We start from the raw sequence: 27,279 nt of genomic DNA on the forward strand, positions 1-27,279 counted from the left end.
TATTTAGACTTTACCCTTTGCCAAAGTTTCAAAAAAATGATCGTTGTTTAGGAGTGCAAGGCGAATTGAATTATTGCACACGCGCACTTCACAGAGTAGGCGTTCCCCAACGGAAACATGCAAATATAGGCTACAAGATCTCGGTGGCTCGTGCTTGGCCCTCGTCATCCTCCTCTGCCAAATATTCCTATTTGAAACGACAGGTTGTGGTCTCTTGGTTTAGGGATACACATCTTTGGTCGTATTTTAGGTCTTATTAGCATATTGTTGAGTAAATTGCGGCGAATATATTGAGAAAACTCACCTTGTCCAAAAGAGAATTACATGGCTATCAAAGCGTCACACCAGCCCACACGAAACACAGACTACATGAAGTAGTTATAAACTCCCAGATGTACAATTAATGGAGAAAAACGATTGAAACCACTACTGGATTTTACCGCTAGATTGTATGGGTATTATGACGCGTCCACTGTGCCGGGCTATTGAGAGGCTTTCAAGCCACCATTCGGCCATGTTGGTACTGCCCAGTCGGAGCAGTCTTCCATAGGAATTAATGGAATTCTACATTTTTCAATTAAATGTTTCAAGGACAAAATTACATGTATTTAAATATTGTGTTGTAGTGGGGACAATAACATTAGTCTTCTCAAAAAAGTGTACTTTAAGGAAAAAGTGTTATATTTAAATTGTATATTTATCTCATGTAATATAATTTAAAAGTATGTTTTAAGTTGTCTTTAATAAAAATAAATGCGGCAAAAACGAATGTAGACATTAATAAATGCATTTCAATGGTCTGTCAACGTCACGAAAACGATGTGTGCGCTTCCATGGGGAAGAAGTTAGCCTGTTGTGATTCTGGATGGCCACATTGCTAGCAAGAATGACAAGAAACTGCCATGTGGGGAATGGTAAATAGCTCCATTCAGCTTGTTTCATAAAATAAAATACACATATTTAGCAGATGTTATTGCAGGTCTATCGAAATGATTGTGTTCCTAGCTCCAACAGTGCAGTTGTATCTAACAATTCACAAAAATCTAAAAGTAAAATAAAGGAATGAATAAATAAATATTAGATCAAGCAACGTCAGAGTGGCATTGACTAAAATACAGTAGAACATATCGTTTTTACATATGAAAAGAATAAAGCAGTTTGTAAACATTAAAATGACTAGCTTTCCATTATTAAAGTGGCCAGTGATTCCAAGCAGCCTCTAGGGTGCAGTGTTGAGTAACCGGGTGGAAGCCGGCTAGTGATGGCTATTTAACAGTCAGATGGCCTTGAGATAGCAGTTTTGCAGTCCCTCTGGCCCAGCTTTGATGCAGCTGTACTTACCTCGCCTTCTGGATGATAGCGGGATGAACAGGCCCGTGGCACAGGTGGTTGATGTCCTTGATCTTTTTTTGCCTTCCTGTGACATGGTGTGCTGTAAGTGTCCTGGAGGGCAGGTCATCTTATTGATACGATGTCTTGTGTGTTATGACTAATTTCATATTAATGCTAATATGGCTAAAATTCATTAGCTAGCTGACCAACAACTGCAACGATGTATTTGAGAGAAGTGGTCATTGTGCAAATGTATGTTTTCAATAAATATTGCAGACGAAATATAGCTTACATGTCAACTATCTAAGCCAATCTCATCTGTTTTGCCCATGGTTGCGCACTGATCTACTTAGTTCATTAACTTGCATAAAAGAGAGAAGAAGAAAAAAAAAGCAAGTGGGTTGTCTCACTGGATGCTTCTAATTTAAAATCAGGTAATAGTTATGAAATCACTCTAGTACAGTAGCAGAAAAAGCATTTATTTAGTCAGCTGAAGATGCACAACTTCAACAATGAGATCAGAAAGATAACATTTTGGAAGATGCTCAGTATGAATAAGGATATCTCAACTTCAATGAGCAAAGTGTATGTTGAGATATCAGATACCTCTCAACCCATTAAACAGATGAACATTGACATGTACAAATTTCAAATGCTATTTTCCAGCAAGAAAAAATAGCATGTAGGTTTTCGCTTAGCAAATAATGCATGAGCTATGATACTTTCAATCCGTTATATGCAGTGAGGTTAAGAGGATGGCGACATGTTTCTGATTTGTCAGTCTGATGGGCTGTGGCTTGTTGCCAGGCACAGCAAATATCTTACACCCCCCCCCCCCCCCAAAATCTTCTCCACCTGCAACCCTTCAACCCAGATGCATGAAAATGTTTCACTCTTCAAACATTATGTATTAACTGATGTCTTTAGTAGGCTAAACAAACCAAATATAATTGAACAGTATTAACTTTCACTATGGAACTCAATTGATTAATTGTGTTCTTTATCATTTTGAAGGCATATATCCATATATTAAAAAATAAACCAAGGCAAACCATTTGGTAATGAACGACATGCCAACTCAACATGTCAGTATACAACCGATATAAAAACCATGAACTTAAAACTAAGACAGCCATCCTAGCACTGGATTATAAATCCCTTTATTGGATAAATCAAAATGCAGCATCTGTATTAAACAAAAGTATGGGCTTTGTTCCAAAGTATACGGTCACACCTCCCAATTATATCTTCTTACAGGGATCTTTCATTATGCGTGATGATCATGGAACCCCATCGGCTTCAAAACAGTCATGTGAAAAATAATGAAAGGCTCTAGGATTTCAAACCTATTTGATAAACAATAAGAGGAAAAAGTAAGTGTACGCCCTATCCAACAATTGCAGTTGTGGCATGGGACAAAAATTGTGAAAGATCAGCACAAACAGGCTGACCGGAAATGTGAAGGCTCACAGCAAGCCTCACTTTAAACAAGACCATGGCTTTCCTGTTACCAAAGCTCTCTAATGGATATTTGTTTGTTTATTAAGTACTGTTTCTAATATAGTTATATGTTGTTTGCAGTGCCTGCACAGATTGACATTTCCTTCCTTTTTTTATATTTTCAGATATTTAGTCAAAAGGACTGAAATCCCTCTCAAGGTTTTCAGACTCGTCGTCATCAGAGAAGAAGTCATCCTCGTCTATGTCATCTTCGTCATCTTCATGCCATTCGAGGACTTCCTCATCGTCATACTCATCATCCTCCTCTGCCTCATCTCCACCTTCCTCCTCATTGTTGTTGTTGTTGTCAGAGTCACCAGACTCAGAGGCCCCAGCCCTGCAGAGAGAACACCAGTCTCATCGTGAGCACAGAAAAATCAGGAAAAACATGCTACTAGATCCAGGTGGTAATGTGGAGATCCACTTCTCAAAATGTTCTCTACTCACGCTTTGTTGGCATCTGTGGTCTTAGAGAGATTTGAAGCTTGAGCAGATTCCTGTTCCTGTCCCATTTTGGAGTTGTAGCCCACTCGAAAGTCCTGTGTTTGGAGAGACCAGACAGGAGGAAACCCTAATGATTTGCTGTTGATTGGACCACAATGCATCCAGTAAGTATTACCACCACACTTTGTGTTCTGCTCTTCAGAGTGTGTGTGCGCGCAAGTCCCTACCTGGGTCGAGTGTTGTAGAATGGCCACCAGACGCTCCTGAATGCGGCGGATGAGTTCCAAGCCAGTGTTGAGGTGCTCAGGCTTCAGGAGACGTACGCAGGACGCTAGATCAGTGCACTGCAACAGGGTCTCCTCTGGGGGGGGACGACACACACCGACGATAACCTATCCATGATGCTTGAAACATCCTCAATAGCAATCTGCCTTGAAAAAAATCATACTATGATTTTCCTAGAATTCATGAAGGTCTTACCCAGCAGGATCTGTAGGGCATTGGTGTGAAGCTCCAGGGCTTCCATTTGCTGCTCCATCACATCCATCTTCTCGGTGTCCTGGTTGTAGTAGCTGTACACACACGAGTAGGCCAGCACCTACATGGCAGTCAGGCAAGAGATCCATATTAGTCATATGGCTATTTTTTTGAATACTAAAAAGGTTCATTGTGAACCTTGTATGCTGGGGTGAAAGTAGAATTAATTTCTTACCGGTACGGGACACCCAAGTGTGTGCACACTTTTTCTATTTTTCATATATATATATATATATATATTTTTTAATACTACAGAAATTATGGGATAGCGTACTCTGCAGACACTGACAAACCAATCAATAAAAACGCAATCATATATTTGGCATTTGCAGCATGTGCTGCCCACATTGCGGGTCCTTTCGACTGTAGGCTATGCAATATAAAACATCGACAGCTTTTATATTTTTTTTTAGAAGCTAATTATTCTCTATGGCCAAATCATGCTTTCTGGTGTAGTAGCCTATTTAGAATGATTTTATTGATTTCTTTCTAGACTGGAATATGCAATTCAATTTACATTAGGGAAAGCTCATCTTCCCTTAGCCTTATGGACACGCCACCTATGCCTTTTAATGATTCTGGATTCCAGTCAATTCGCTAACTTGTCATGCGGTTGACCTGCAGTAAGGTTAAATAATGGTGTAATAGCCTATAGGTTTTTGGGCATGTTTGTATGAATTGTGATAGGCTCACGTTTTACCGGTACGACTTATCCCCACTATTTATTTTCCCAGGACGCAGTACCGTACCACCTTACTTTCACCCAGGCTTGTATGTGAAATCACATGCTGATTGATTTTTCCAAAATGCTCTTTAACACAAGAGACACTGTATTGCTTCAATGTCGCTACAGATTAGTTGGTTATTTTCCTATTCGTTTACTTCCTCTTACCTTGCGAGCTTGAGCGAGTACTTTGCAGGCATCAATAACAAACGTCAATGATTTCATTTGCAGGGCTTCATTGATGGAGGAGACTTTGCTCTCCAGATTGATGGCGAAGTCCTTGGCCTGGTTGTGGAAAGTGCATCTCTCGTTGTAGTCTTGGAACTTCTTTTCCTGCCTTGCTGCTTTACTCACCTGCAGACAGAAAAAAAATATATCACTGCATTGGAAATCAACAGAGCTTTTGTATTAAAGTATTTAGGTTTAGATTGTACATGGATGATCATATCACATACCAAATGGGAAAATACTCTACAATTCATGGAAACCCTTTGCATTTATATTAAATCTTATGAAGCGCAAACTTAATTGAATCAAGTCATATGGACTCACCATAGCTGAGCAGTTGTAGTAGTCTTTGTGGGTTGGTTTCCATGGCTTGAGACACCTCCAGCAAAATCCATGGTTACATTTGGCACAGGTCATACTGAAAAAAAACATGGAGTGGTAGTAACAGTGATGCCTTTAAATCCCTACAACATACTTCTGGTAAACCTTGGCGGGGAGAAAAAAAATACGTTTTTTATTTTTTAAATCGACATAACAGGGCTGAGGATTAAAATGTGTCCAGTAGCTTTATACTTACTGAAGGCAGCCTTCATTCTTCTCTATCTGGGCCTGGCAGCTGGGGCAGCGTTTGGAGATGAGTTTGGCAAGGTGCTTACTTTGGGCTTCCATGGTCATACCCTCGTAGTAGCCACCATCATCCATCCACTGGGACATGTGACTGCAGCTGGCTGGGTAGTGAGCCTGTGGGAGATGGTGGAGGTTAAGCTGTACTCTGTTGCTTGCTTGAGTGTCTGGAAAAATATGTATAGATAGATTTACCCTACACCAAGTTTGATCGCTAACCATACAAATATAGATTTCTGATTCAATACCATTGAAGTAAAAAAATATTACAAATAAACCCAAAAATGTTTACTAAAGCCCTATAACACAAATGAGAATGAAGACATGAAGCTGTGTACTGTATGACAGCTCAGTGCTAACCTCTGGGAAGTTGCAGCTAAAGCAGGAGGACCAGCAGCACTTTGAGCAGGTTCCCATGCTGCCGATGTTCTCCTTGCACAAGATCTGGTCACAGCCCAGGGGGTTGGTGCACCAGGTCAGGTTGGAGCAGCACTCCACGTAGCCCCGGAGGAGCGCGTTCTCATACTGGAGGGGAAACGGAGGACAGGAGCGGAGGGGCTCAGCGAAAGGATAGGTACTGCTGTTTTAAACTCACAAGACGCAAACAAACATTGTAAAACTGGACAGAAATGTCCATGCTAAACTGAGCCAGCACTTCATATGACAACTAGACTAATGTGATATAACATTTTGGGTTAAAATAAGTGTTTCTCTCTCATTGAGTTGTGTGGGGGGCAGACCTTGGCGATGGTGTCTTTGTCGGTCAGGATGTTGAAGAAGAACTGAGAAGTAGGTTGCGCACGGCAGTCTGTGATTGGACAGTTGCAGTTCATCACCAGGTTCTGCTCAATCCTGGCCGTGAGGTACTCCTGCCAGCAAGACTGTAGGAAGGAAAAATACAGGGCCTTCGGAAAGTATTCAGACCTCGACTTTTTACACATTTTGCTAAGTTACAGCCTTCTATAAGGTATTCAATAAAACAATTTCCTAAGCGATCTACACACATCCCATGTTGCTAATTTATTAAAAACAAAAATACCTTCTTTACATAAGTATTCAGACCCTTTGCTATGATAATCAAAATTGAGCTCAGGTGCATCCTGTTTCCATTGATCATCCTTGGGATGTTTCTACAACTTGAGTACACCTGTGGTAAATTCAAATGATTGGTCATGATTTGGAAAGGCACACACCTGTCAATATAAGGTCCCACAGTTGACATTGCATGTCAGTGCAAAAACCTAGCCATGTGGTCGAAGGAATTGTTCGTAGAGCTCCGAGACAGGATTGTGTCGAGGCACAGATCTGGGGAAGGGTAAAACATTTCTGCAGCAATGAAGGTCCCCATCATTCTTAAATGGTATTTTGGATCCAGCAAGACTCTTTCTAGAGCTGGCTTCGGGACAAGTCTCTGAATGTCCTTGAGTGGCCCAGCCAGAGCCCGGACTTGAACGCAATCAAACATCTCTGGAGAGACCTGAAAAGAGCTGTGCAGCAACGTTCCCCATCCAACCTGACAGAGCTTGAGCGGAATGGGAGAAACTCCCCAAATATAGGTGCCAAGCTTGTAGCATCCTACCCAAGAACACTCGAGGCTGTAATCGCTGCCAAAGGTGCTTCAAAGTACTGAGTAAAAGGTCTGAATACTTACGTAAATGTTTTTTTGTTGTTGTTGTAAAAACCTATTTTTGCTTTGTCATTATGGGGTATTGTGTGTAGATTGATGAGGACAAAAAACAATTTAATCAATTATAGAATAAGGCTATAACGTAACAAAAATGTGGAAAAAGTCAAGGGGTCTGAATACTTTCCGAAGGCAGCGTAAATAATCATCAAATGAGTCCTTTGACAAACTGCACACATGAATTAGGAGATGTTACTACTCAGCATGTACAGCGTCATTCATCCTTAACCCCCTAGAGTTGATTCTCACGTAACATCTATAGCGTCCCAACAGTTTGACATACAAACTATTATGACCACTATGGAAAGGGGGAGACTTTCACGTACACATTGGTGGTCACCAACCCCCACAAGTGTCAGAGGACTCGTCTGAAGTCGGTACCGTTGACATGCAAATTTCTGTTTGTAGTGTCCAAACAGCTGGCTACAAACTAATGTGACCCACTACAGAAAGGGTCACAGGACTCGTCTGAAGGTAACCAGTACTGTTTAAAAAAAATATATATATTTAATGGAAGTTTGAAGGTAGTTTAGTGCCTAACCAAAAAAGGAGTTAAATGTGTAAAAATAAATATTTCCTGAGCTTTCTTAGATCTCCTAGATAAGACAAACACTTAAATCTTGTTCCTTATGATTTGGTTTTTGACTGTCTTTTTTACTATTTATGAATGTGTTATTCAATGCGTTTCTCTGGGCTATAGTAGTAACTAACAAATTCAATATTTTATCAAATCAATATTTTATTCCTGAAGGGGTACTGAAATTCAGAATCAAATAGCTAAATGATCTATAGTATAACCATCTTAAAACAATTCCATGTCAGCTTAGAACCCTCACTCCCCAACAGCTTAGACTTTAGAATTAAAGTATCCGTGCAAGATTTTTTTTAAATATAAAAGTTTGAAAAGGGGTAGAAATATCTGTAAGGTGACTGACCCGGCAGCAGTAGTGCATGCAGCAGAGGGTGGGGGCAGGCTCTGCCTCCCCTGTTTGGGAGATGAGGCACACGGGGCAGCTGGCCACGGGGCTAGGGGGCGGCTGGGGGTTCAGGCCCTTTAGCCCGGCAGCCAAAACCAGGGAGTCTGGGTCGTCTGTGTAGCGCTGGATCAGCACGTCCACGTTCCACTTGCAGTGGACCAGCAGGTGCTCAGCCCGGTCCAGGTCCAAACTCAGAGTGCCAGAGACCTGCTGGACGGTGCGCTGCATCAGCTGCCGGACTTCCTCCTGGTTCATGGTCCGGCCCATGGACAACAGGACAGCCTCCAGGACTCCATCTTCTGCACTCGGAGGGGCTGCACTGATGCCTTCCAGGCTGCAGGAGGAGACACAGTGGGTCACAAAGGTACTTACAACTATGGAAATCTTAACTTCTTAAAAGTGAGGGTGTCACAGTTTTAGTATGATTACATTGGAAATGCTCTCCTTTAAGAGAACAAGCATGTGTTACTTAAAGTGAGTAACCATAACATCCTTATAGACAAGCAAAACTTAGTCATCAGGTTAGTAGTAAGTGTGATTTTAATGACAGCGTGACTAATTTTGGAATCTTCGTTCGAAAATCTCACCCCACACAACATTTCTAGACTATTTCATTATAACACAAAGAAAGCAACAAACATGGTTCAAAGTTGATACATTTTCTTTATTTATAATAAAACATTCACTAGCATATTTTGCCTGTTTCTGAACATATTGTATAAGAGCCTAGATTATTTTTATGTTGCATTTATCGTTTGAGTAGAGGGTTGCCATGGGTTTCTTGGAAAGTAATGGCTTAGATGAACAGCATCAGTGGTCATCCTGAATATGAAATGACTGACATTGGTGGGCATTGCCATGCAGCCATAGTTTAGGTCAAAGTGCATTTAAAAGCTTAAGTAGGACAGAACGAAAACATATGTCACAAATACATGCTGTAACAGGACTGAAGACCTCAACCCAATTGGTTATTTATTAAAGCATTTATCCAATGCCTAAGGCAGTGGGACATAAATGGAAAAGGCCTGTTAATATAGTCTACTCTCCTTCCCTACAATTCAAAAACCAAACTGGGGAGATTCTGTATCTCTGGGCTAGAGGACACACCAGCCATCCACATTAAAATTATTTCCCCCCCACTAGGTCAAGGCCAGTCCGCACACCTGATGTCAGCGTTGCTGCTGCTGGGGGTATTCTTCAGCTCAGCCTTGCTGAAGGAGAAATGCGCTTGGCCCTTCTGGGGAGTGGAGGGGTCCTCGGGCAGGAACTCCACGATGTGGGGGCTGTCCTCGTTGCGCCTGATGTAGCCCTTGCTGATGACATGCATGACGCAGGACAGCACGTCTGTAGTGCTGCAGCTGAAACGAACTGAGCCCGGGGAACGAGTCGCCTCCCGCTTCTGACACGTATCCAACACCTGGGGGAGGACAAGTGAGCAAAGTGGTACATAAGACACCGGCTGCTAGTATCTGGCCCATCAAATAAAGCTGGTCCTGAACCACGGAGGGATGGACGTCTATACTACCACTACATAGGATCAGTTGAGGATCTCCATTGGTCACACATGAAAAAGGACATGGGGAGGAAACATGGCCTTACTCTGAACACCAGGTTGTCTATGTGCATCTCTTTCTCAGCCTTCATGATCTGGATGATGAGGCAGTAGATGAAGTTCCTCTTCCTCTCCAGCGAGCGGGCAGCATCCTCGTCCACATTCAGGTAGGTCTGCTTGGGCAGCAGGTAGCAATAGTTGTGGTTTTCCAAACTCTGAGACTGAGCTTTTTTGTTCAATCTCAGGACTCCTATGGGCAGAGGACAAAACTATACATTCAGTGCGACGCCACCGACAAATGCCAACAGTAATTTCAAAATGGTCACTAAAATAAAATCTAACTGGGGAACAATGCAGGAGATGAGGTCTGTCAGTGTAAAAAAAATAAGTAAATGCAATGTCACAAAATCTGATGGATTACTGAGATCAACAGTAGCTCCATAGAATATTTGTGAAAGGCTCAGAGAAAGAGCTGGCCAGGGGAAGACAAAGAGCAGGAGCTCACCCTTCACAAGATTGTTGTCAGGGCTGTCTTGGGTGAGAATGCCCTTCCCTGCTGTGAGGGGAGACAGAGCATGGGCCAGCATTGTCGGGGAGAGGCCTGTGGCCTGCTGAAGAGCCTCCACAGATACATCCTAAAATAAAATACAACAGGAGGTAGTATCAGAGACAACAGCCCATTGTCAATGGAGAATATTTAATACATCAACTCCCCATAGTGCATTGCACTGTATCCCCCCGGTCATCTAGTTACCGCTTGGTGGTTGAACTGTAGGAGGATGTACATCTGCAGGGTGGAGACGTAGAGAGTGCAGGAGCCGTAGCGCAGCTCTGCATGGCCCAGCCAGGTCCACTGTAGACGCCGGGGCTTACTGTGGGTCAGATTGTACATGCACTGGCCTGCAGACAAACACACATCACTCAACGTTTAGCCTCAAGCACCTTCGTTCTGAAAGATGCCATTGTAACGGACTGGTTCTAATGAGATTTTGGCATGTGTGACTCATTTCAGGAAACTAGGCATATGTCGCTGAGATAATGGTTGGGCTGGACATGCCGGGAGATGAGTTTGAATTGGTCTGCCATGTAGCATGCTTCTGTCTATAACGTGAGCTGTTCAGTATGTGTTGACAGTCCTTCCTATCGTGCAATTTTTTTGAAAGATATAACATTAGCCATCGAGAACTACAAAAGTTTTGCTACTTTGCTCAACAGCATTGATGCCCTGAATTTAGCAGGCACTTTCGACAGATCAGTTGGAAAAAGTGATGGGCTACTTTCTGCACACGCCACGGTAATTGTGAACTTGAGTGACTTCACAACTCTGGCCAAACAATGTGGCAACAAACAAAATGGAGTTCAAATGGTGCCAGTCTGCTATGACGTGTTCAACCATGTATACGGACAGGTAAGAGACTAGCAACATTTTCAGATAAGTGTCTAATTTTGTGAGAAAGTCATTTTCATTCCAAGTTAAAGCGTATTGTTTGCTAGCAAACTGGCAATAATATTATTACACAAATCATACACGTAACATTAGCTAGCAAGCTAACGTTATGTGTGTGATCTGTGTAGTAATATTATTGGAATCAGAAATCTATTTGCATTGCTAGTTATATCCTAATATTTACTAGCTAACATTGAACATAGCTAGTTGGTTAGCTTTAGCTACCTGCAGATTCATACTACAGCTATGACAATGTTTGTATTGGTGTTAGTAGTACGAGTTGGGATTACGCCGGTTTATTGTTTAGCTAGCTAGAGGTCTCAACAAAAGACTCCACTTCGCCAAATGATTACATGACCCATCAAGTTAGCCAGGTGTGTCTGTGGGTGATTACGACCATCTATTGTATTTCATGAACATGTGTACATGTCTAGACAATAGTGACTCATCCACCTAGCTAGATGTGGCTGGTTATAGCATTTCCTTCAAATGACCTATCAATTTATACAAGTGTGTCAGGTAAGAGTCATCTAATAATGATAAAATATTTTATCTGGACACTTGTTTTTTATATTGCTAGTAACCAATGTTCCCTCTAAGCTGCGCGCGCAGTAGCCCCGAGACTGCTGCGTAGAAATATCAGCCAACAGCGAGAAGCACGAGATTAAACTTCACTCAACTTTCTAGAGCAGTGGTCACCAACCGGTCGATCGCGATCAACTGGTCAATATCCAAGAAATTCCTAGTCGATCAGTAAATATTTATGTAAAAAACCCATCAGATGCAGGCACCATCAGCCCAGAGAAATAAAAATAAAAGCCAATTGTTTAAATGTATTCTCACTCAGCTGTGCTTCACATTTAATTTAAAAAAAGCTATATTACCAGTGTGATCATATAGCCTACCTCAAATTTTTTAATGCCCTGAACAATACATTCATTGGCAGGGCAATTCAAGCAAAGCCAGTATGTGGTTTATAAATTGGTTAATGTTGCAGGCTTACATTTTTTAAGTCCTATTAAATAATCTGAGCGGTAGATCTCAGCTTGCATTTTGACTCCGTGATCTGGACTCAGAAAATGTTGGAGACCACTGTTCTAGTGTTTTCCCTGTTAGGACTATTAACATCTCCCTTTACTGTGGCAGGTGTGATCGAATCAACGCAATATTAGCCACTTTCAATGCAACATATCAAAACATAATGAACTATGCAAGAGATTTTGTTGTAGGCAGAACGCATCGGAGTAGGATTCTATTGCATTGACATGCACTACTCAGCCCGTACTCTACACAGACCAGTGCGGTATAAACAATCAGAGCTGCAGTAGGCCTATATGCAAATAGACCATTGCCGTATATGGATCTGTGCGATTCACTTCGTTTTGAGATCAAAGCAAGAGCTGCATGTAGCCACATGTGCACACTATTGTCATATCCTTTGGTAGCTAGTAAGTTATTAGCCCAGTTATAGATAATTTGTAGTCAGCAATAGGGGAGTAATTGCTTCTTACAAGAGAACAAAACATGTATATTTCTTGACATCTTTGAAAAGGCGGTCAGGTAAAGGAGCTTTTGTCTTAAAGAGGCAGTGTTGTATTTTGAGACCGGCTTGAATAAGCTAAGTAGCCAATAGGCAGAGGGTAGCATGATTTCTCTGATTCTATGTAATAATGGTGTGGGAATAATAATGCATTTTATATGGTAAAAGTGGTTACTTGCATCAAACACAACAACATTTTCAATCGCCTCATTGTCTGAAGGACAAGTGGATTAACAGGTTAATGTCAAGCCCTGCATGTTTGTTGTTGTAAGTCTCATGGAATGTAGGCTTACATTGAACACCACACATTGGCTGCTATTGTAGACTGAATGACAGAACAGCCATTTCCATGTTAAAATGTTATGGGATGCATTTCCTCCGTTGTTTTTTTATGGAGGCCACTGGTTAAAACTAACTTAAAGCAAGTACAGCCTGCAGTGTTCACAGTAAACGCACGCTGAAAGTTGCACAGAATTTACACAACGTTCAAGTTTGCGCTCAGCAGACCTGAAATTTGCTCAGCACCTAATTTTTGTTGTTGTGGAGGGAACATTGCAAGTAACCATTTCACTGTACCGTTTACACCTTCTGTATCCAGTGCATGTACCAAATAAACGTGGATGTTATTTGATAGTGTGTTTACCAGGGACGTGAATGTGAAGAACATGACCTGCACCAAAGTCAGATTAGGACATAGGCCAAGGACTAGATAAGTGTATTTTACATGGATTCTTTCCTTATAGTAGGATACTACTTTTAACACTTAGACTTTAAGTAGTTTAGTAAACAACCAAATATTTGCTCTGTTTAGCACATGGTCTCACATGTCAATCCTTAAACAGAAGGGTGGGGCTTTTAAACTTTTAAAGCAGAATTACTTTCCCATTGTTCCTAAACTGTAGTGTATGATAACATTTTCTAGCTGAGTCTCTTTTATCCAATGTAAAAAACAAAATTTAGCTACGAATCGAGGCGGTCAGTCACATATGAGAAATATTAAAATACATCAATATGAGGCAAACAAATTATTGCATACAACCAAACTTTTTGAAAAGAGATAACCGAAGGGGACTGACTGTTAGAGTAGAAGTCCGTGAACTCTGCCAGGTAGGTGCAGAGCTGCTTGGGGAAGTATCTGCTGTGGTTGTCCATGTAGCAGGGGGAGGAGACAGCCCAGCAGCGAGGAGACAGGATCAGCACCTTCACCTCACTCTCCTCCTCAGGCTCCGACGGCTGATCATCCATCATCTGTAGCACAGCAAAGGACAAAAATAGTTTGTTATGGGTTGGATTCCCATTAGCGCATATCACATCGTAACATGTGTATGCTGCTTTGGAAACGAGCATCAGCTATATAAAAAAAAGTTTAAACATTGCAGGGCCTGATACAATAGTGGCTCTCGTCCTCTGCTCACCTCCTCGTCGACATCCTGAAGGGTCTTATCCAGCTGCTGGAGGCGGTAGAGGTGGAACTCCTGCTGCAGCTCCTCAGACTCACTAAGGTTCTTCAGCATCTGCTGGGGGAAGCGGTTGGGGAAGCAGGTGCCTATCTGCATTATGACAGCACTCTCCAGCCACACCTTGCCCTGGCCTAGCAGCCTGTCACCCAGGTAGTACCTACGGAGGAGGAAACGAGATGGATTGAGACTCGGGTACAATATGGCCCTTTCAGAATAATAAATGGTGTTAGGTTGACCTTACCAACTACAGGGATAGAAATGAGGCCTTACCTGTAAAAGTGCTCAAAGGTGTTGGCCAGCTCCAGGCCGGAGAGGAAGAGCATGGGTTCTAGGAACTGCTGCAACTGGTTAAGAGTCTCCACGTTGCCAGAGTCCACTCCACTCTCCTGGATCATCAAGTCGATGTACTGGGCAAACCGCTCGCTCACCTGCAAACACAGAGATGGAGAATTCAACCTACACAAAGAGCAGTGATCTGGAGAATAGATGTGTTACCGGTGCACTGCCGGGTTACGTTCATTAGGCACCAAACAGAAGAAAAATGACTGGAACGGGGAAGAACTGTGTGTGTTTTCCGTTGCGTGCCCTAATATGACCCAAGTAGTATTGAGTATAGGTCGTCTAGTATAACTCACGTGCATGGCGGTGAGGATGGAGAGCTGTAGGAGAGCAGCAGAGAAGCCGTGGCGGAGAGCCAGCACAAACGCTGTCTGTTGGCCAAACAGCTCCTCCATGGCATTCTTCAGACGGAGGTACATGTTCCTGTAGCGCTCCACAAAGTCTGGCAGGCTGCACGTAGAGTCCAAAAACTTCTTAACCTGTTAAACATGTGTCAAGTCATCACTCCAAAGTTTTTATTTATCTATGAGTTCCAACTTTGAAATCCTGCCAAAGACTCATTTAGTGATGCCATCTTGACTCAAAAAAAAATAAAAAATAAAATAAGTTTAAGAGTTACTACACCAACTTACTTCAAGGACATTAGATCAGAGTAGGTTTATAATAGGCCTCAGAGTTTAGAGATATAGGAGTGGCTTACCTGTCTCTGTACAACGCCCTGCCAACACAGTGCTATCCCTGCAATACTGCTGGTGTTCTTCATCTTCGGCTTGATAGAGTTGGAGGAGGAGGAAGAGGAGACAGCGGCTGCATCTTTGTTCTTTCCCTCTTTTCCATCTGAAAGTAAATGACGATTCAGTTACCTTCTAAACAAAAAGGTTTGAGATAAATCAGGGTAAAAACAATCTGCAGCCAAAAACAACAAAGAAACAAAATCAATAACACATCGTCCTGATCATTTTCAACTGAAACTGGAGGGTTGCGTGTGGGAGGAAAGCGGAATGTTGCAGTCATTAGTTATATATAAAAAAAAATATATATATATATATATATATATATATAAAAAATAAAAAAATGGGGGTGCCATTGAGCTGGAAGAATAACTTAAAACGAAATGCAGTACATTAGCCTCTAAACTGTTACTTACTCTTTAAATCTTTGCTTCGGTTGATACCTTCTGAAAACAAAAGAAATACCTTGAAATACGGAAGACTTGATGGGTGGTGTCTACCAAATACTATAAGTAAATTAAGTATCAATACGCTCGCATTTCCAAATTTTATACTACCATGCAAAATCTAGTCTACTAAGACGTATTCTCAGCTCATTTTGATTGGCAATTCCCAGCACCCATTTCCAGGGGCAATAATTGTCAGTTCACTATTCTGAAGGTTGTGAAGCTGGACAGAGAAAAGACTCATAGCAGCCTTGAGTGTTTATCAGAAGTAAATGCGTGGTAAGGTATAGCGTTACAGGATTACTCACTGCACTTGATGGGCGGCTTGAGCTCCTCTGTGTCCACTCTGCTGGTATCCACATGGACCAGTAGGTGGGTGAGGCGACGGACGCGGGAGTTGAAGATGGCGGCCCGGCTCTTGCAGCGCCTGGCTGACTCTGCGTTGTCAAGGTACTCACTGAGCAGCCAGGAGAGAGGACTGAGGACTTGGGTCTCTGTTGGGAGTTGAGAAGAGAAGCAAGTTATTTGAACTACAACTGACTGAATCTTAGTTGATGAAAATGTATGACAGACGCTAGCTGAAGTGCAGGAAGTGAGTGCGAAAGAGAGTGAGACAGACTCCAAACGTTACCCGAGATGGTGATGCTCTGTACGATGGGGGTGATGAGGGCCTCCCAGCAGGTACGTCCCAGAGCCTCCGCTGCCTCGGCATCAGGCAGGAAGCGGTCAGCAAACATCTGCTCATGTCGCAGAGCGCTGTTCAGTCTGCAGAGACACACCAGGCCAGGTTAGCACAGTCAGGGGGTCAGTGTAGTTTGCAGTACCGTGTATAGTAGAGACAGGCTTACTTGTTGAAGAGCTGCAGCAGCTGGGCCTTGTCCTCCAGGATCTCCTGGCACCAGGTGTGGGCCTTAGTGGTGTAGAATAGATAGGTGCGACAGCAGAGCTGCTCCTTGAACACGGGCCAGAAGGTGGGCTTGGGCCCCAGCACCTCAAAGCCGTGGACCCTTGTGTCAATGCCACCCTGGTGGGAAGAGCAGGTTCAAAATTTAAAAGGAGACTCCCTGCTGACCAGGGTTGGGATTAGTACCATGTCAATTCAGGAAGTAAACTGAAATTTTCATGATTCCACAGCCCACCTGCTGACACCTCTTGATCCTGATCTGCACAATGGACCAGAAGCGGGTCATGTTCTCCAGCAACACAATGCGATTGGCTGAAGGAGGCACATTGACCTGTAAAAACAAAGAAGTGGGTGGGTGAGGGGCTTAAACCTTAAAAAGACAAGATGGTAAATTGAACCTACTTCCAAAAGTTTCCTACTCCTGTCGGCTTATACAGCTACTTACTGTGTTCAGCTCTGTGTTGATGTTTGTGGGGTCGTCTCCTGCAAGTACTACCATGCGGGCAGGCATATAGCTGGAGTCTTCACTGGCCACAAGCACTGCCAATTGCCTGAGTTTAACAAGAAAAGGAGAACATTTACTTACAGTAAGTTCCCAATAGTTAAGAGTAAATCATTTTTTTTAAAGTACAAATATCAATGTCATTGAGGTAACCACAGTTGTTTACGAGAGCATGCAGTCTAGCATAAAAATCCACAGACACATGAACAAGGCAATAACAAAAGTTTCGGTATACAGGAAAGGTAAAAGTGAGCAACTCAGGTGTGCTTCATTTTCAATTGTCTTTAAAAAAAAAAAGGTGCATACACCAAGATTAAAAATGACAACATTCTAAACCCTCTGTATGGCCAAAGTGATGTGTGGACGTACCTAATCACCACCCCCTTGTGCATGTAGATGTTGATAAAATGGGAACCTGTGCAGCCATTGGACTCCCAGTACGTTTTGGGGTTCTTGTCAGTGAGCTTGTTGGCTCGATGGTGATTAGAGGAAACCTCCACTTTCTCCCAGCACTTGTCCTCCTTGAGTTCCACACTTGATCCTGTTAATGGTCATAGACAAAGTATGACAGTTTAAGACAAGTTGTACTTTAACTTTCAGAGGCTAAATAAAAACTTCAAGGGATGTTTGGTTAAAGTAAATAAATCTACAGTACTCATTTCTTGATTTTATGAAGAAGAAAAAAATACAAAAGTAATGACATGATTTATTTTGGCACCATTTCTATGCAAGGCTGGTATTCACTTGTGATTTGAGTCAGCTAAAGTGAGATATAAAATAATTTAAATAAACACACCTTGGCACAGATTGCGCAGAAAGATGTCAAAGAAAGGGATGTTAATTGGTTGGTGGCTTCGCCGATGCTCCTCTATTTGGCCCAAAACCATCTGTATTTGGTTAGAAAGGACAGCAGATTACAAATGAGCTATTAGCAACAGAGTAGCGTGACACTTGCAAGCCAAATGTGGCACCCACTATTGAAGGAACATTTCAAAGACCTACAAGTAAAAACATTTTTAAAAAACAATATAGAATTTTACAATATAGAAACCTAGTCTTGTAACTGACTGAATAGGTAAGATAGTAGAATTTGTATTAAACCTGTATGCAACCAGCCAGAACGCTGGTGGTCATTTTCTTGTAGAGACTGGCATACTTCTCACAGTCTGTGATTAAGTCCCGCAGCTCTGTGACCAACAGCAGGTTGATACTGTGCTTGTCTAGCGCCTTGACCAGGGCGTCCTTCGTGCCCAGACGACACATCACCACAGCATAGTCTTTGTTCACAGAGGCCAGGCGATACAGGAAGCGGATGAGCAGCTGGACAACCTAGACGAAACAACCTTGTGTCAATTACATGACCATTAATTGAATACATACCTAAAATAGAAACGTAGAGGATTATAACTACGCGCGTTTCGGTTTATAATCATGGAGGATCTTTCCTACCTCACGGTCATTGATGAATGCGGTCATAGAAGACAAGCATGGTTCTATGCTCTCATGCCATGGAAGCAGATCCTCCAGGTAATTGTCCAAGAACTTGTTCAATATTCTACAGGAGAGAATATACAAATGTTTGTATATTCTTGAAAATAAAATACATGCATTGCATACATAACATGCCCTTTGGAGGTTCATTACACAGTACACTGATGACATGATCTAGGCACTGACATGACATTCCAACAACTAAACCCTGTCGGTTGGCAGCACAACAAGCCCCTCCGTCTCACCTGAGGATGGAGAGCTGCGCGGCCCGGTCAGCTCGGTGCTGGTCCATGAGGCGCACCAGGTCCTGGTAGGTCTCTCGGCTGCGGGTCACCTGGTTGCGCTCCTCCTCTAGCTGGGAGGCGTCGTCGCACAGCAGCTGCTCCAGCGTCAGGATCACCTCCTTGGTTGCAGTCATCTCCTTCAGGCTCACCACCAGCATCTTCAGCTCTGTGTCCTTGAAGTCCAACTCATCCTTTGACTCTGGAAAAAATATCCAGAACAGAATTTATTTACTTAATCTTCTTTGTCCCCATTAGGACATAAGCCCACAAGAAGAGGACAATAAAATGTTCTTTATCATTGGCATGGCATAAAAAGCATATGTGCAACTAGCTAGCTAGGAACCCCTACACATAACCGGAAGGAGTGTATTCAAACGAGCAATGAAATCGTACCTTTTTTCTCCAGCTTGTGGACCATGGAAATGTGGTTGAGGGCAATGATGGCCAGCATGTTCACTGGCCGCGAAGCTGTGAGGCACTTCTTGAGCACAGCGCTGACGTCACAGGCCACCAGCTGTTCCGCCAGGCTCTTACTACTGGATATCAGCATGATGATCACCAACAGACCATTCCTCACCGACAACATACACCTGGTAGGAGAGAGAGAGCAGATATCCCTTAGCCGCCACTGTGACATAGCAGTGTCATCATAGGAAACAGTGGAGTTGGGCATGTTACCATTCCCTTTGAGAGCCAGTCGGGGTGTAAAAGACATACCTAGGTGTGTTGAGCATCAGTTCAATGCCAGCGGGGATTGCAGCCAGCAGTCCCTTGGAGCCCTCGGCGGTGGCAGAGCCAATACTGGCAAAGACCCCGAGCATCATGGGTGTGCCAGACTCGGGGAGAGGAAGATAACAGCTGCTCATACTGCCCAGGTCATGCTTACTGGCACCTGTGATAACCATCAGAGTCTAGGGAGGAGAGGGAGAAACCAACACACACACACTATGTAAGTGTGGACAGAAACATGATAGATAACTTCACAGCTGCAGTGTTGTCATGACTTGTCATCCCCTAAAACTATAAGGAAACATGTGCTCTTTCATTACAAAACTAGCTAGATAACAAAACGGGAGTAAAAAAAAAGAAACAAAGTGATTGAGAACTCACAGCCAGAGCGACTTGCTGGACCTGTGGGACAGTGGGGTATTCCTGCATACAGGAGAGGATAACTTTGACGCCACCTTCAGTGGCGAAGGAGACCCTCCACTCGTACTTGACCATGAGGGCGCGGGTGAGACGCAGGGTGCTGACCACGTTCTCCTTGGGCTGCCCACTCAGTATCTCGACCAAAAGCTTCAGGACTTTATCCCTGGGGGATTCAAAGATCAAGTTGGAGAACACAAATGTTCGAGTTCAAACGTGACCCTAAGAGAATAAAAGTGTGCAGGCTGCAGCCTTACCGTATGGTCTGGACAGCGTCCGTCCTGAGGGTGCTTCTCTCCTGAGGCCCCTCGTCCTCTAGGACCTGGATGATGAACTTGATCCCAGCCAGCTGCTGGACTGGATCTGAGCCACTCTTCTTCATGATGTCAACCACCTCCCCCAGCTTCTCCAGGGCTGTCTTCTTGCCCTGCACCTTGGGGTTGTTAAACACTGGTGGGGAAAACACAAGGCAAAGCATGTTCGAGCAAGAATGGCTGTCATTATTTAAAATCAGGCTAGAGTGCAACAGTGTGAGGTAATAAAAACACCCCTGTATTCTTGGGCATGTTTATGGTTTCACTTGTCTTTCTCTGGAAAAAGGGGTTGGCTACAGCTAGAGGTAGTGTGCCAACAACAAAAACAAACAAAGCTCAAACAGACTGCCACACCTTTCATCTTTTCCATCAGGTCTTCTGGGTAGTTAGACTCATCTTCCATGGGCAATTCAGACTCTGTGTCAGAGCAATAGTCCGTAGGACTCTCCTTCTTGGGCTTCTTGGACAATGAGCCCATGGCAGAGGAGGAAGAGGCGGCGGCGGTAGCATCAGATGAGTTGCCCCGTCCTCCACCCAGGCCAGAGGATCCGAGGGAGCCGTCGGGCAGCAGCTCATCGTCTTCCAGGCCTCCCCCACCGCGCCGCAGGTAGTGTTTAGAGAAGGCATGGGAGCAGAGCAGGTCCCACAGACACGAGTTCTGCAGGGTCTGCTTCAGGTAGTGGAGCAGCTTCCGGGCCACCTCGCCTGGCACCGACAGCTGGATAAGAGTGGCCTCGTCTACGTCTGACATCTGACAGAGCAGAGAGAGGCAAGGCAAAAACATGAAATCTACTCTCAACATCCATGGGGGCTGAGCGTCATGAAAAGAGCAGGAAGAGTGAGAGGATTAGAGAGTGGGAAATAAAGACGAATGGGGTGGCGGGGGGGGGGGCTCTATTTTCACTCGAACATCCATCAAAACACTTAACACGGTATGTGCTTTTACAACTCACCTCACTGTGATTGCTCATTTTGAAGAAAGGAGATCATCAATAGTTTGAAACTGAGTGGAAAACATGGCCGTTGTGAATGTTGTTTCAGAGCCTAACAACAAAATGGACAGCACTTTCTAAGGTGAGGATTCATTCAAATCACCCATATGCATATTGGAGCTTACGCATAAGCCTTTATGAGCCCAAGACGAAAAGAAAAAAAACTGATTTCAAATGGATTGTGCTGTTACACAATACATAGCCAACCACATATTACACCTGGCAGAAAGACATCTTTGGTCTAGCCTAAATTAAACAAATTCAGATTTAGCCTACACTTAGTGAATTTGTATTTTATAGTGAATATATTGTTATATTTCCATAATAGCCAGACATTACCTTTAGCAACAGAATATCTCACCACCGTGAGTTTCAATCTCCTCCCCCCCTCTCCTTCATTCCTTTCTCCAGCACGCAGAGGGACTGTCAGTTTAATAAGATATGTTTTGTTGTGAAAACATGTAAAACATACCGGCGGGGAAGTGGCTCCCATTCGCTACTCCAAGGCATACGGATGACACACCTTTTTTGTCTTGCCCATTTAATAAATGGGCCATTAAAGTAAAGACCAGATTAAATTGAGAATATTCTGACGGGTGAAAATATGATCACTTGAGAGAACACCGTGTGCAGCCTGAGACAAGGAACAGAGTGCACGCGTTTTTGTGTGACTTTCTCAAAATCATCAACAGCCTATAGGTCGCATCATGCAGCTCATATTTTGTGATTTCTAAGGCATTCTAAGGTTTGCATCACTCACAACTAAAGTTCCTAAATAACTCTAAATCTAGCATATTGTACATGTTTCAAATGATCACTTACGCTCAACATAGCCACTTCATATGGGAGCACTCTCGCTCCGAAAAGGGAAAACTATCCATTCTATTTTATTCAGCTAAGTTCAAATATGTTCCTCTTATTATAAAATAATGGCACGGGACTTAAGAACATCTTGTCTGGTAAATTAACAAGCCTACAGCATGGTGCATAGTCAGATAACATACAGTAGGGCAAATCATATTCTGTTCTTCTGAAATACATTTTCTTCACATCATGTTTCTTTAGACCTAAAATAAGTAATGCATTTATTGTGATAGTGTATATTCAATTGATTTATTATACTGATTTTAAAAATGTAGATGATCCAAAAGGCTTGTATGACATTAACCGGCTGACAACATTTCATGCCCGCCACAGCCAGTGATGGGCACTTGCCTGTTCATCGAGGCTCTGACACAGGATGTTGTTGATCTCCTGCTGTTGCTTTGGTTCTAGCTTCTTGATGAAAAAGAGCACTTCCCACCACTCGGCCCTGCTCAGGGTGGCGCCGTCAGACTGCAGCCCCTCAGCCAGGTAAGGCAACGAGTACAGCCCACCAGGAGGCTTGGAGAATAATGTCTGACTCACTGCATACAACGGAAGACAACAATATTAGACAACAGTTTCTAATAAAAACATTATGGCAATTTGTTGAATTTACAGAATACCCTGTGTGTGCATTAGGGCTCAAAGTTTGTGTTCTTTGGTGCTTCGGAGCCAAGTTACTGTTAAAAGTCACTTACATGAGTGAGTCTGTGGTTGCAGGGGATTCTCTTACCAGTCGTGAGCTTGATGGTCTCAGTCAGGGTGGAGGCCTTCTCCTGGGCGTCTTTCTCACCCTGTCCACTGGTGCCAGTGCCCAGGATCTCAACCATGTGCCAGTGCACCCAGTAGGTTCGAGACAGGGAGGTCCAGTACACCTGTGCACAGAAAAACAAGAAGATAGCAATAGGTCAATCACTTTACAGCAAATCTGACCTAACAGCGTTAATGTTTTTCCCAAATCCGTCTTCACTCAACCCTAACTCAAATTGCAGGAGCCTGTGCTGTGTGATACAGTCTAGGCTGATACAAGGTGTGATTTTTTACCTGCACTGGTGGCGAGCCGTCATTACTGTAGCGGAAATCCCCCTCATCACCAGCGCTGACCTCCTCATAATCTTCCAACATACGGACCAGCATGCCGCTCTTCAGGTTTTCCTGCACATATTCCACGTAAGCCGAGCGGCTTGCGAAGTCTGTGCGCGTCTTGAAGCCGTTGCCGGTCTTCTTCTTGGGTGGTGTGGCGGCTGCCATGTTAGAGGCGGCAGCAGCGGCAGGAGAGGCAGAAGCAGAGGCAGAGAAGCGGGGCTGGAAAATAGAACGCACCACACGGCGGGGCGTCTCGTCCTCCTGGTCCTCCCCGCAGACGCTGCCCTGGACCAGGCCGGCTGACTGTGGCGGCTGCCGGTTGCGGTCCCAACCCATGACGCGCACCAGCTCAGAGATGAGGTTAGCCATGGCCATGGTGAACTCAAACTCTCGTTGGACACGCAGGTTCTCCGGCTGGTGGCCTGTCCCTGAGGAGCCTGCTGCGTCTTGTCGCTCAGAGCTCGACTCCACCCCTGCCGTGTTGAGCTTGTCCATCAGGGACGTCACACACAGGTAGCGCTTCACCAGGGAGAACAGCAGCTTCCCTGGGATCTGGAGCACAGGGGAAACGTCACATTACATCTCAACGACCGGTAATTCACTGGTTTAATCTAGAGGTACATGTAGGAACCCATCGGTAAGTAAGAGTACAGTACAGAGACATGGAATATGATTTGGTAGCTACCTGAGGGAGGTGGATCCCCTCAAAAGAGATGCCATGCTCCTCAGAGGAGGTGGTCTCTGCAAACAGCTCCAGGAGGGTGTAGCGATTGTCAAAGTCCATGTGCTGCTCAATACCGTCCTGCTGGCTGAGGGACAGGAGCACATAGGCACGGCTCCCTGTGGGAAGACAGGAGCACCATTATTTTATGTGGACACTATATTTTAAGCTTACCCTCTGAATCGTCACTGCTTGTTAGTCTCATGACACCTAGTATCTAATGAGGTGGTTACCACTGTCCCAGGAGAGTTGCATATGCACACACCCCTCTACCTGATTAACAACCATGTTTGGTTGCACTCAATTTGAACTCCAAGACATACTCTAAAAAAGTGAGGTAATGATTCACTGCTTCAGTCCCAGATACAAATATGTTTAAGATACAAGTGCATCGGTCCGCGGGACCCAAACCGGTCCAAGTGTAGAATACATTGGTCAGAAAATGTATTAATATGTTACGAATTGCCAGTTCACTAAAATGTTTCTCATATTACATTCTACCTTACGAAAATACCGCTCATCTTGTGACAACTGATGCATCCTCTCCTTCAGTGTCAAACTGCATGTAAATGTTGACAGTCATTAATCTAGTCATGCCCCCAGGCAGCATCAGTAACGTAGTCAAACTGAGCAATGTTCCCAGCGCAATGCTGGGTAGGCGGCCTGTTCCTGATATCTGACACCTGTGTGGCACATTCAGCATTCAACTGCTAAAATGGCTTGAGTGATATTAGGTTGTCACTCAAATAAAGCTTATGTAATTTGCTAGGTTATCCTCATCTACGCGCGGTTGAAAATAGTGTAATAAAAGTAAGCTACCGGAGACAACGGCTACTTAAAGCTGTCGTCAACACCACTACCAAGGTGCTGACTGATCTCGTTCGCAAGATCTGGGAGCATAATATCATATCACAAGACTGGAGATAAGGACTTATCGTCAAACTGCCAAAGAAAGGAAACCTCAGCGAATGTGACAACACTCCTCTCCATCCCCAGGAAAATCTTCTGCAGGATAATCCTCAAACGAATTGGCACTGCTGTCGATGACAAACTAAGACAAGAAAATGCAGGGTTCCGCAAGGGAAGATCTTTGCCCTGCACAACGCCGAGCAGTGCCTCACGTGGAATGCACCCCTCTAGATAAACTTAATTTCAAGAAGGTAATGGATAGTGTTCACCATGAGAGGTTATGGAGAATCCTTGGAGGCTACAGAATACCACCCAAGATTGTCAACCTCATTTGAACTTTGAATGTTGCATCATCCTTGATAGTTCTCTTACTGGAGTCACTTCAACTTAAGTCTGGTGTCAGACAAGTCTGCATCCTTTCTTGTTACCGTTGACTGGGTAATGTGTCAAACATCTGATCATGCCCGAGAAATCCAGTGGACCCTCTTCTTCCATCTAGAAGACCTCAACTCTGCTGATGATCTGGCTTCTAGATCATCCAACTCCAGGAGTAGTCAGACTCAGCATGTATGCTAAACAGACTGGTCTCCATATGAACATACAGAAGACCCAAGACATGTACATTAATACACCGCCAATTACCGTCGATGGAGAGACGCTTGAGTATGTCGACAACTACCTATCTTGGAAGCCTAATAAGCACCAACAACGGAGCCCAAATTAAAAATAAATAAACACACATCAAGGCCTGACTAAACAAAGCCAGAGGAGCTTTCAGTCAACTACGTCCCATAAGGAACTCAAAAGTATACAGCCTCAAAACTAAGATCAGGCTCTATAACAGCAATGTGAAGTTGCTGATTTTATATTGCTGAGTGCTGGCAGGTAATCAAGACTTAGTTGAGCAAGGTTGATGCCTTACACAATGGTTGCCGCTGCAAGATCTACATCAGCTTCAGGCCAAACAAAAACCTGTATAGGAGGACGGGTTAGAAGAGAAACCTGGAAATAAAAATACAATGACAGAGGGGTTGCCCAAAGTTGCCCGCAGATGGATAACTGGAAAGAAAACATGGCGACAGACAGTGGTGGCTGAGCTGGAAGAGATGGGTCTTTCAGGGGACAGGGTGCAAACTGTAGCCAAAGACAAATTCCAGTGGCAGAAGATTGTTGCAGCCTTATGTCCCACCCAGGACAAAAAGAAGAAGACTAAGTACCCGAGACGACTCATCTGGCTATACCTGCTGAAAGGAGCATACAATAGATGTTATTGTAATTGTTCAGGTTCACCATCAGCAATAGTTTTGGTAGTTCAGCTTTAAACAGTGTATATGGTAATTTGATATACAGGGGGAAGTTAATAATTTCATAAGGAGGACAGCGATCACTTTTGCGAGGCACACTGCATGGCCGAAAAGAGAGAGATCACTCGGTAAAACCTTCCAAACCACTCAAATTTAAGATGTGGTGAAATTCAAAGTTTAGCTATATACCTCACAGCTAACAAGTAAACAATAAATATTGATATATTACTAGCACACACAATCTGCAAAAATGACAAGGTAATTAGCAGGTGATGCTGATTTACGAACCAAAAGGGCAGACCAAAAAATATATATATTTAAAAAATAAACTACATTGCCCCCCTGTAATCTGATAGTGGTAATGGGGTGGTAGATGCCTATTCTCCCTTATGGCTGAGCCCAGGTGCCTACATAGTACATATAGTACCTATAGAAAGTCTACACCCCCTTAAACTAATTCACATTTTGTTGTGTTACGTGAGATTTAAATATATTTAATTTTAATTGTCAGTACTCCATTTCAAAATGGAAAGAAAATTCTACAAATTGACATGAATAAAAATGCAATAACTAAAATATTTACTGAATAAGTATTCATGGCTTTTAAGGCAAGACAAAATTAGTTCAGAAGTACATTTTGGCTTAACAAATCACAAGTTAAAATGGACTCAGTGTGAATAGGGGTTGACATAACTTGACAACACCATTCCTTTGTCCCCCATACATACAGTGCCTTCGTAGTAAGTACTCAGACCCCTTGACTATTTCCACATACAGCCAGCCTTATTCTAAAATGGATTAAGTTGTCATGTTATCGGTCGACCTCTACTTAGCGCCATGTCAAAAGGTCTCAGCCAATCCTGATAGGGGAGTCACATTTAAGAGTCCACAAGGTTGGACCGTCATGGCCCAAGGAGTGGGAATTCAAAAAGTACAGAAACCAAAGCGCAATACAACACTATAACTGTGTTATTCCATTCAAGACAGAGCAGACAGTTTTTTTTAAATTTGTTGTAAGGAAAATTGTGAGTGGCTTAATAAGAGAAAAAGTAACCTACCATGACAAATCAACAACCCAACCCAATTCAATGAATGTTGACTGTTTTCATAAAGCATGTTCAAAAAAATATTTCTTATCAAACATGAAAATGTTATCCATTTCCTCCAGCAAACATAGTTGCTAAGAAACCTTAAAAC

The 27,279-nt window shown here is 43.4% G+C and overlaps 1 protein-coding gene across 4 annotated transcripts in view; it reads right to left on the minus strand.

Annotated features, from left to right (window-relative positions):
* Window positions 1-1,790: 1,790 nt before the first annotated feature.
* Window positions 1,791-27,279, minus strand: part of LOC120046518 (cullin-9-like) — a 31,485-nt gene continuing 5,996 nt past the window's right edge. Inside the window, exons 3-41 of one of the 4 annotated variants that reach the window (XM_038991821.1) lie at window positions 23,834-23,988; window positions 23,107-23,700; window positions 22,796-22,937; window positions 22,414-22,604; window positions 20,561-20,957; window positions 20,150-20,342; window positions 19,857-20,058; window positions 19,464-19,657; window positions 19,140-19,336; window positions 18,708-18,945; window positions 18,421-18,526; window positions 18,073-18,300; window positions 17,768-17,858; window positions 17,341-17,512; window positions 16,915-17,020; window positions 16,705-16,800; window positions 16,414-16,589; window positions 16,197-16,330; window positions 15,874-16,059; window positions 15,536-15,562; window positions 15,089-15,225; window positions 14,685-14,867; window positions 14,320-14,477; window positions 14,005-14,206; window positions 13,666-13,837; window positions 10,357-10,502; window positions 10,108-10,237; window positions 9,650-9,852; window positions 9,214-9,467; window positions 8,009-8,384; window positions 6,130-6,270; window positions 5,750-5,914; window positions 5,343-5,506; window positions 5,090-5,183; window positions 4,706-4,891; window positions 3,757-3,874; window positions 3,504-3,637; window positions 3,280-3,371; window positions 1,791-3,169 (exon numbers count right to left, since the gene is read on the minus strand). In XM_038991821.1, coding sequence (XP_038847749.1) covers window positions 2,962-3,169; window positions 3,280-3,371; window positions 3,504-3,637; window positions 3,757-3,874; window positions 4,706-4,891; window positions 5,090-5,183; window positions 5,343-5,506; window positions 5,750-5,914; window positions 6,130-6,270; window positions 8,009-8,384; window positions 9,214-9,467; window positions 9,650-9,852; window positions 10,108-10,237; window positions 10,357-10,502; window positions 13,666-13,837; window positions 14,005-14,206; window positions 14,320-14,477; window positions 14,685-14,867; window positions 15,089-15,225; window positions 15,536-15,562; window positions 15,874-16,059; window positions 16,197-16,330; window positions 16,414-16,589; window positions 16,705-16,800; window positions 16,915-17,020; window positions 17,341-17,512; window positions 17,768-17,858; window positions 18,073-18,300; window positions 18,421-18,526; window positions 18,708-18,945; window positions 19,140-19,336; window positions 19,464-19,657; window positions 19,857-20,058; window positions 20,150-20,342; window positions 20,561-20,957; window positions 22,414-22,604; window positions 22,796-22,937; window positions 23,107-23,700; window positions 23,834-23,988 — 7,088 coding nt within the window. In that variant the 3' untranslated portion in view covers window positions 1,791-2,961. Of the gene's footprint in view, window positions 3,170-3,279; window positions 3,415-3,503; window positions 3,638-3,756; window positions 3,875-4,705; window positions 4,892-5,089; window positions 5,184-5,342; window positions 5,507-5,749; window positions 5,915-6,129; window positions 6,271-8,008; window positions 8,385-9,213; window positions 9,468-9,649; window positions 9,853-10,107; window positions 10,238-10,356; window positions 10,503-13,665; window positions 13,838-14,004; window positions 14,207-14,319; window positions 14,478-14,684; window positions 14,868-15,088; window positions 15,226-15,535; window positions 15,566-15,873; window positions 16,060-16,196; window positions 16,331-16,413; window positions 16,590-16,704; window positions 16,801-16,914; window positions 17,021-17,340; window positions 17,513-17,767; window positions 17,859-18,072; window positions 18,301-18,420; window positions 18,527-18,707; window positions 18,946-19,139; window positions 19,337-19,463; window positions 19,658-19,856; window positions 20,059-20,149; window positions 20,343-20,560; window positions 20,958-22,413; window positions 22,605-22,795; window positions 22,938-23,106; window positions 23,701-23,833; window positions 23,989-27,279 lie in introns of all 4 variants that reach the window. The other 3 variants (XM_038991820.1, XM_038991823.1, XM_038991822.1) reach the window with 3 other exon arrangements.

This window comes from Salvelinus namaycush, chromosome 4, assembly GCF_016432855.1.
Source record: "Salvelinus namaycush isolate Seneca chromosome 4, SaNama_1.0, whole genome shotgun sequence".
In the NCBI taxonomy this organism is placed as follows: Eukaryota; Metazoa; Chordata; class Actinopteri; order Salmoniformes; family Salmonidae; genus Salvelinus; species Salvelinus namaycush.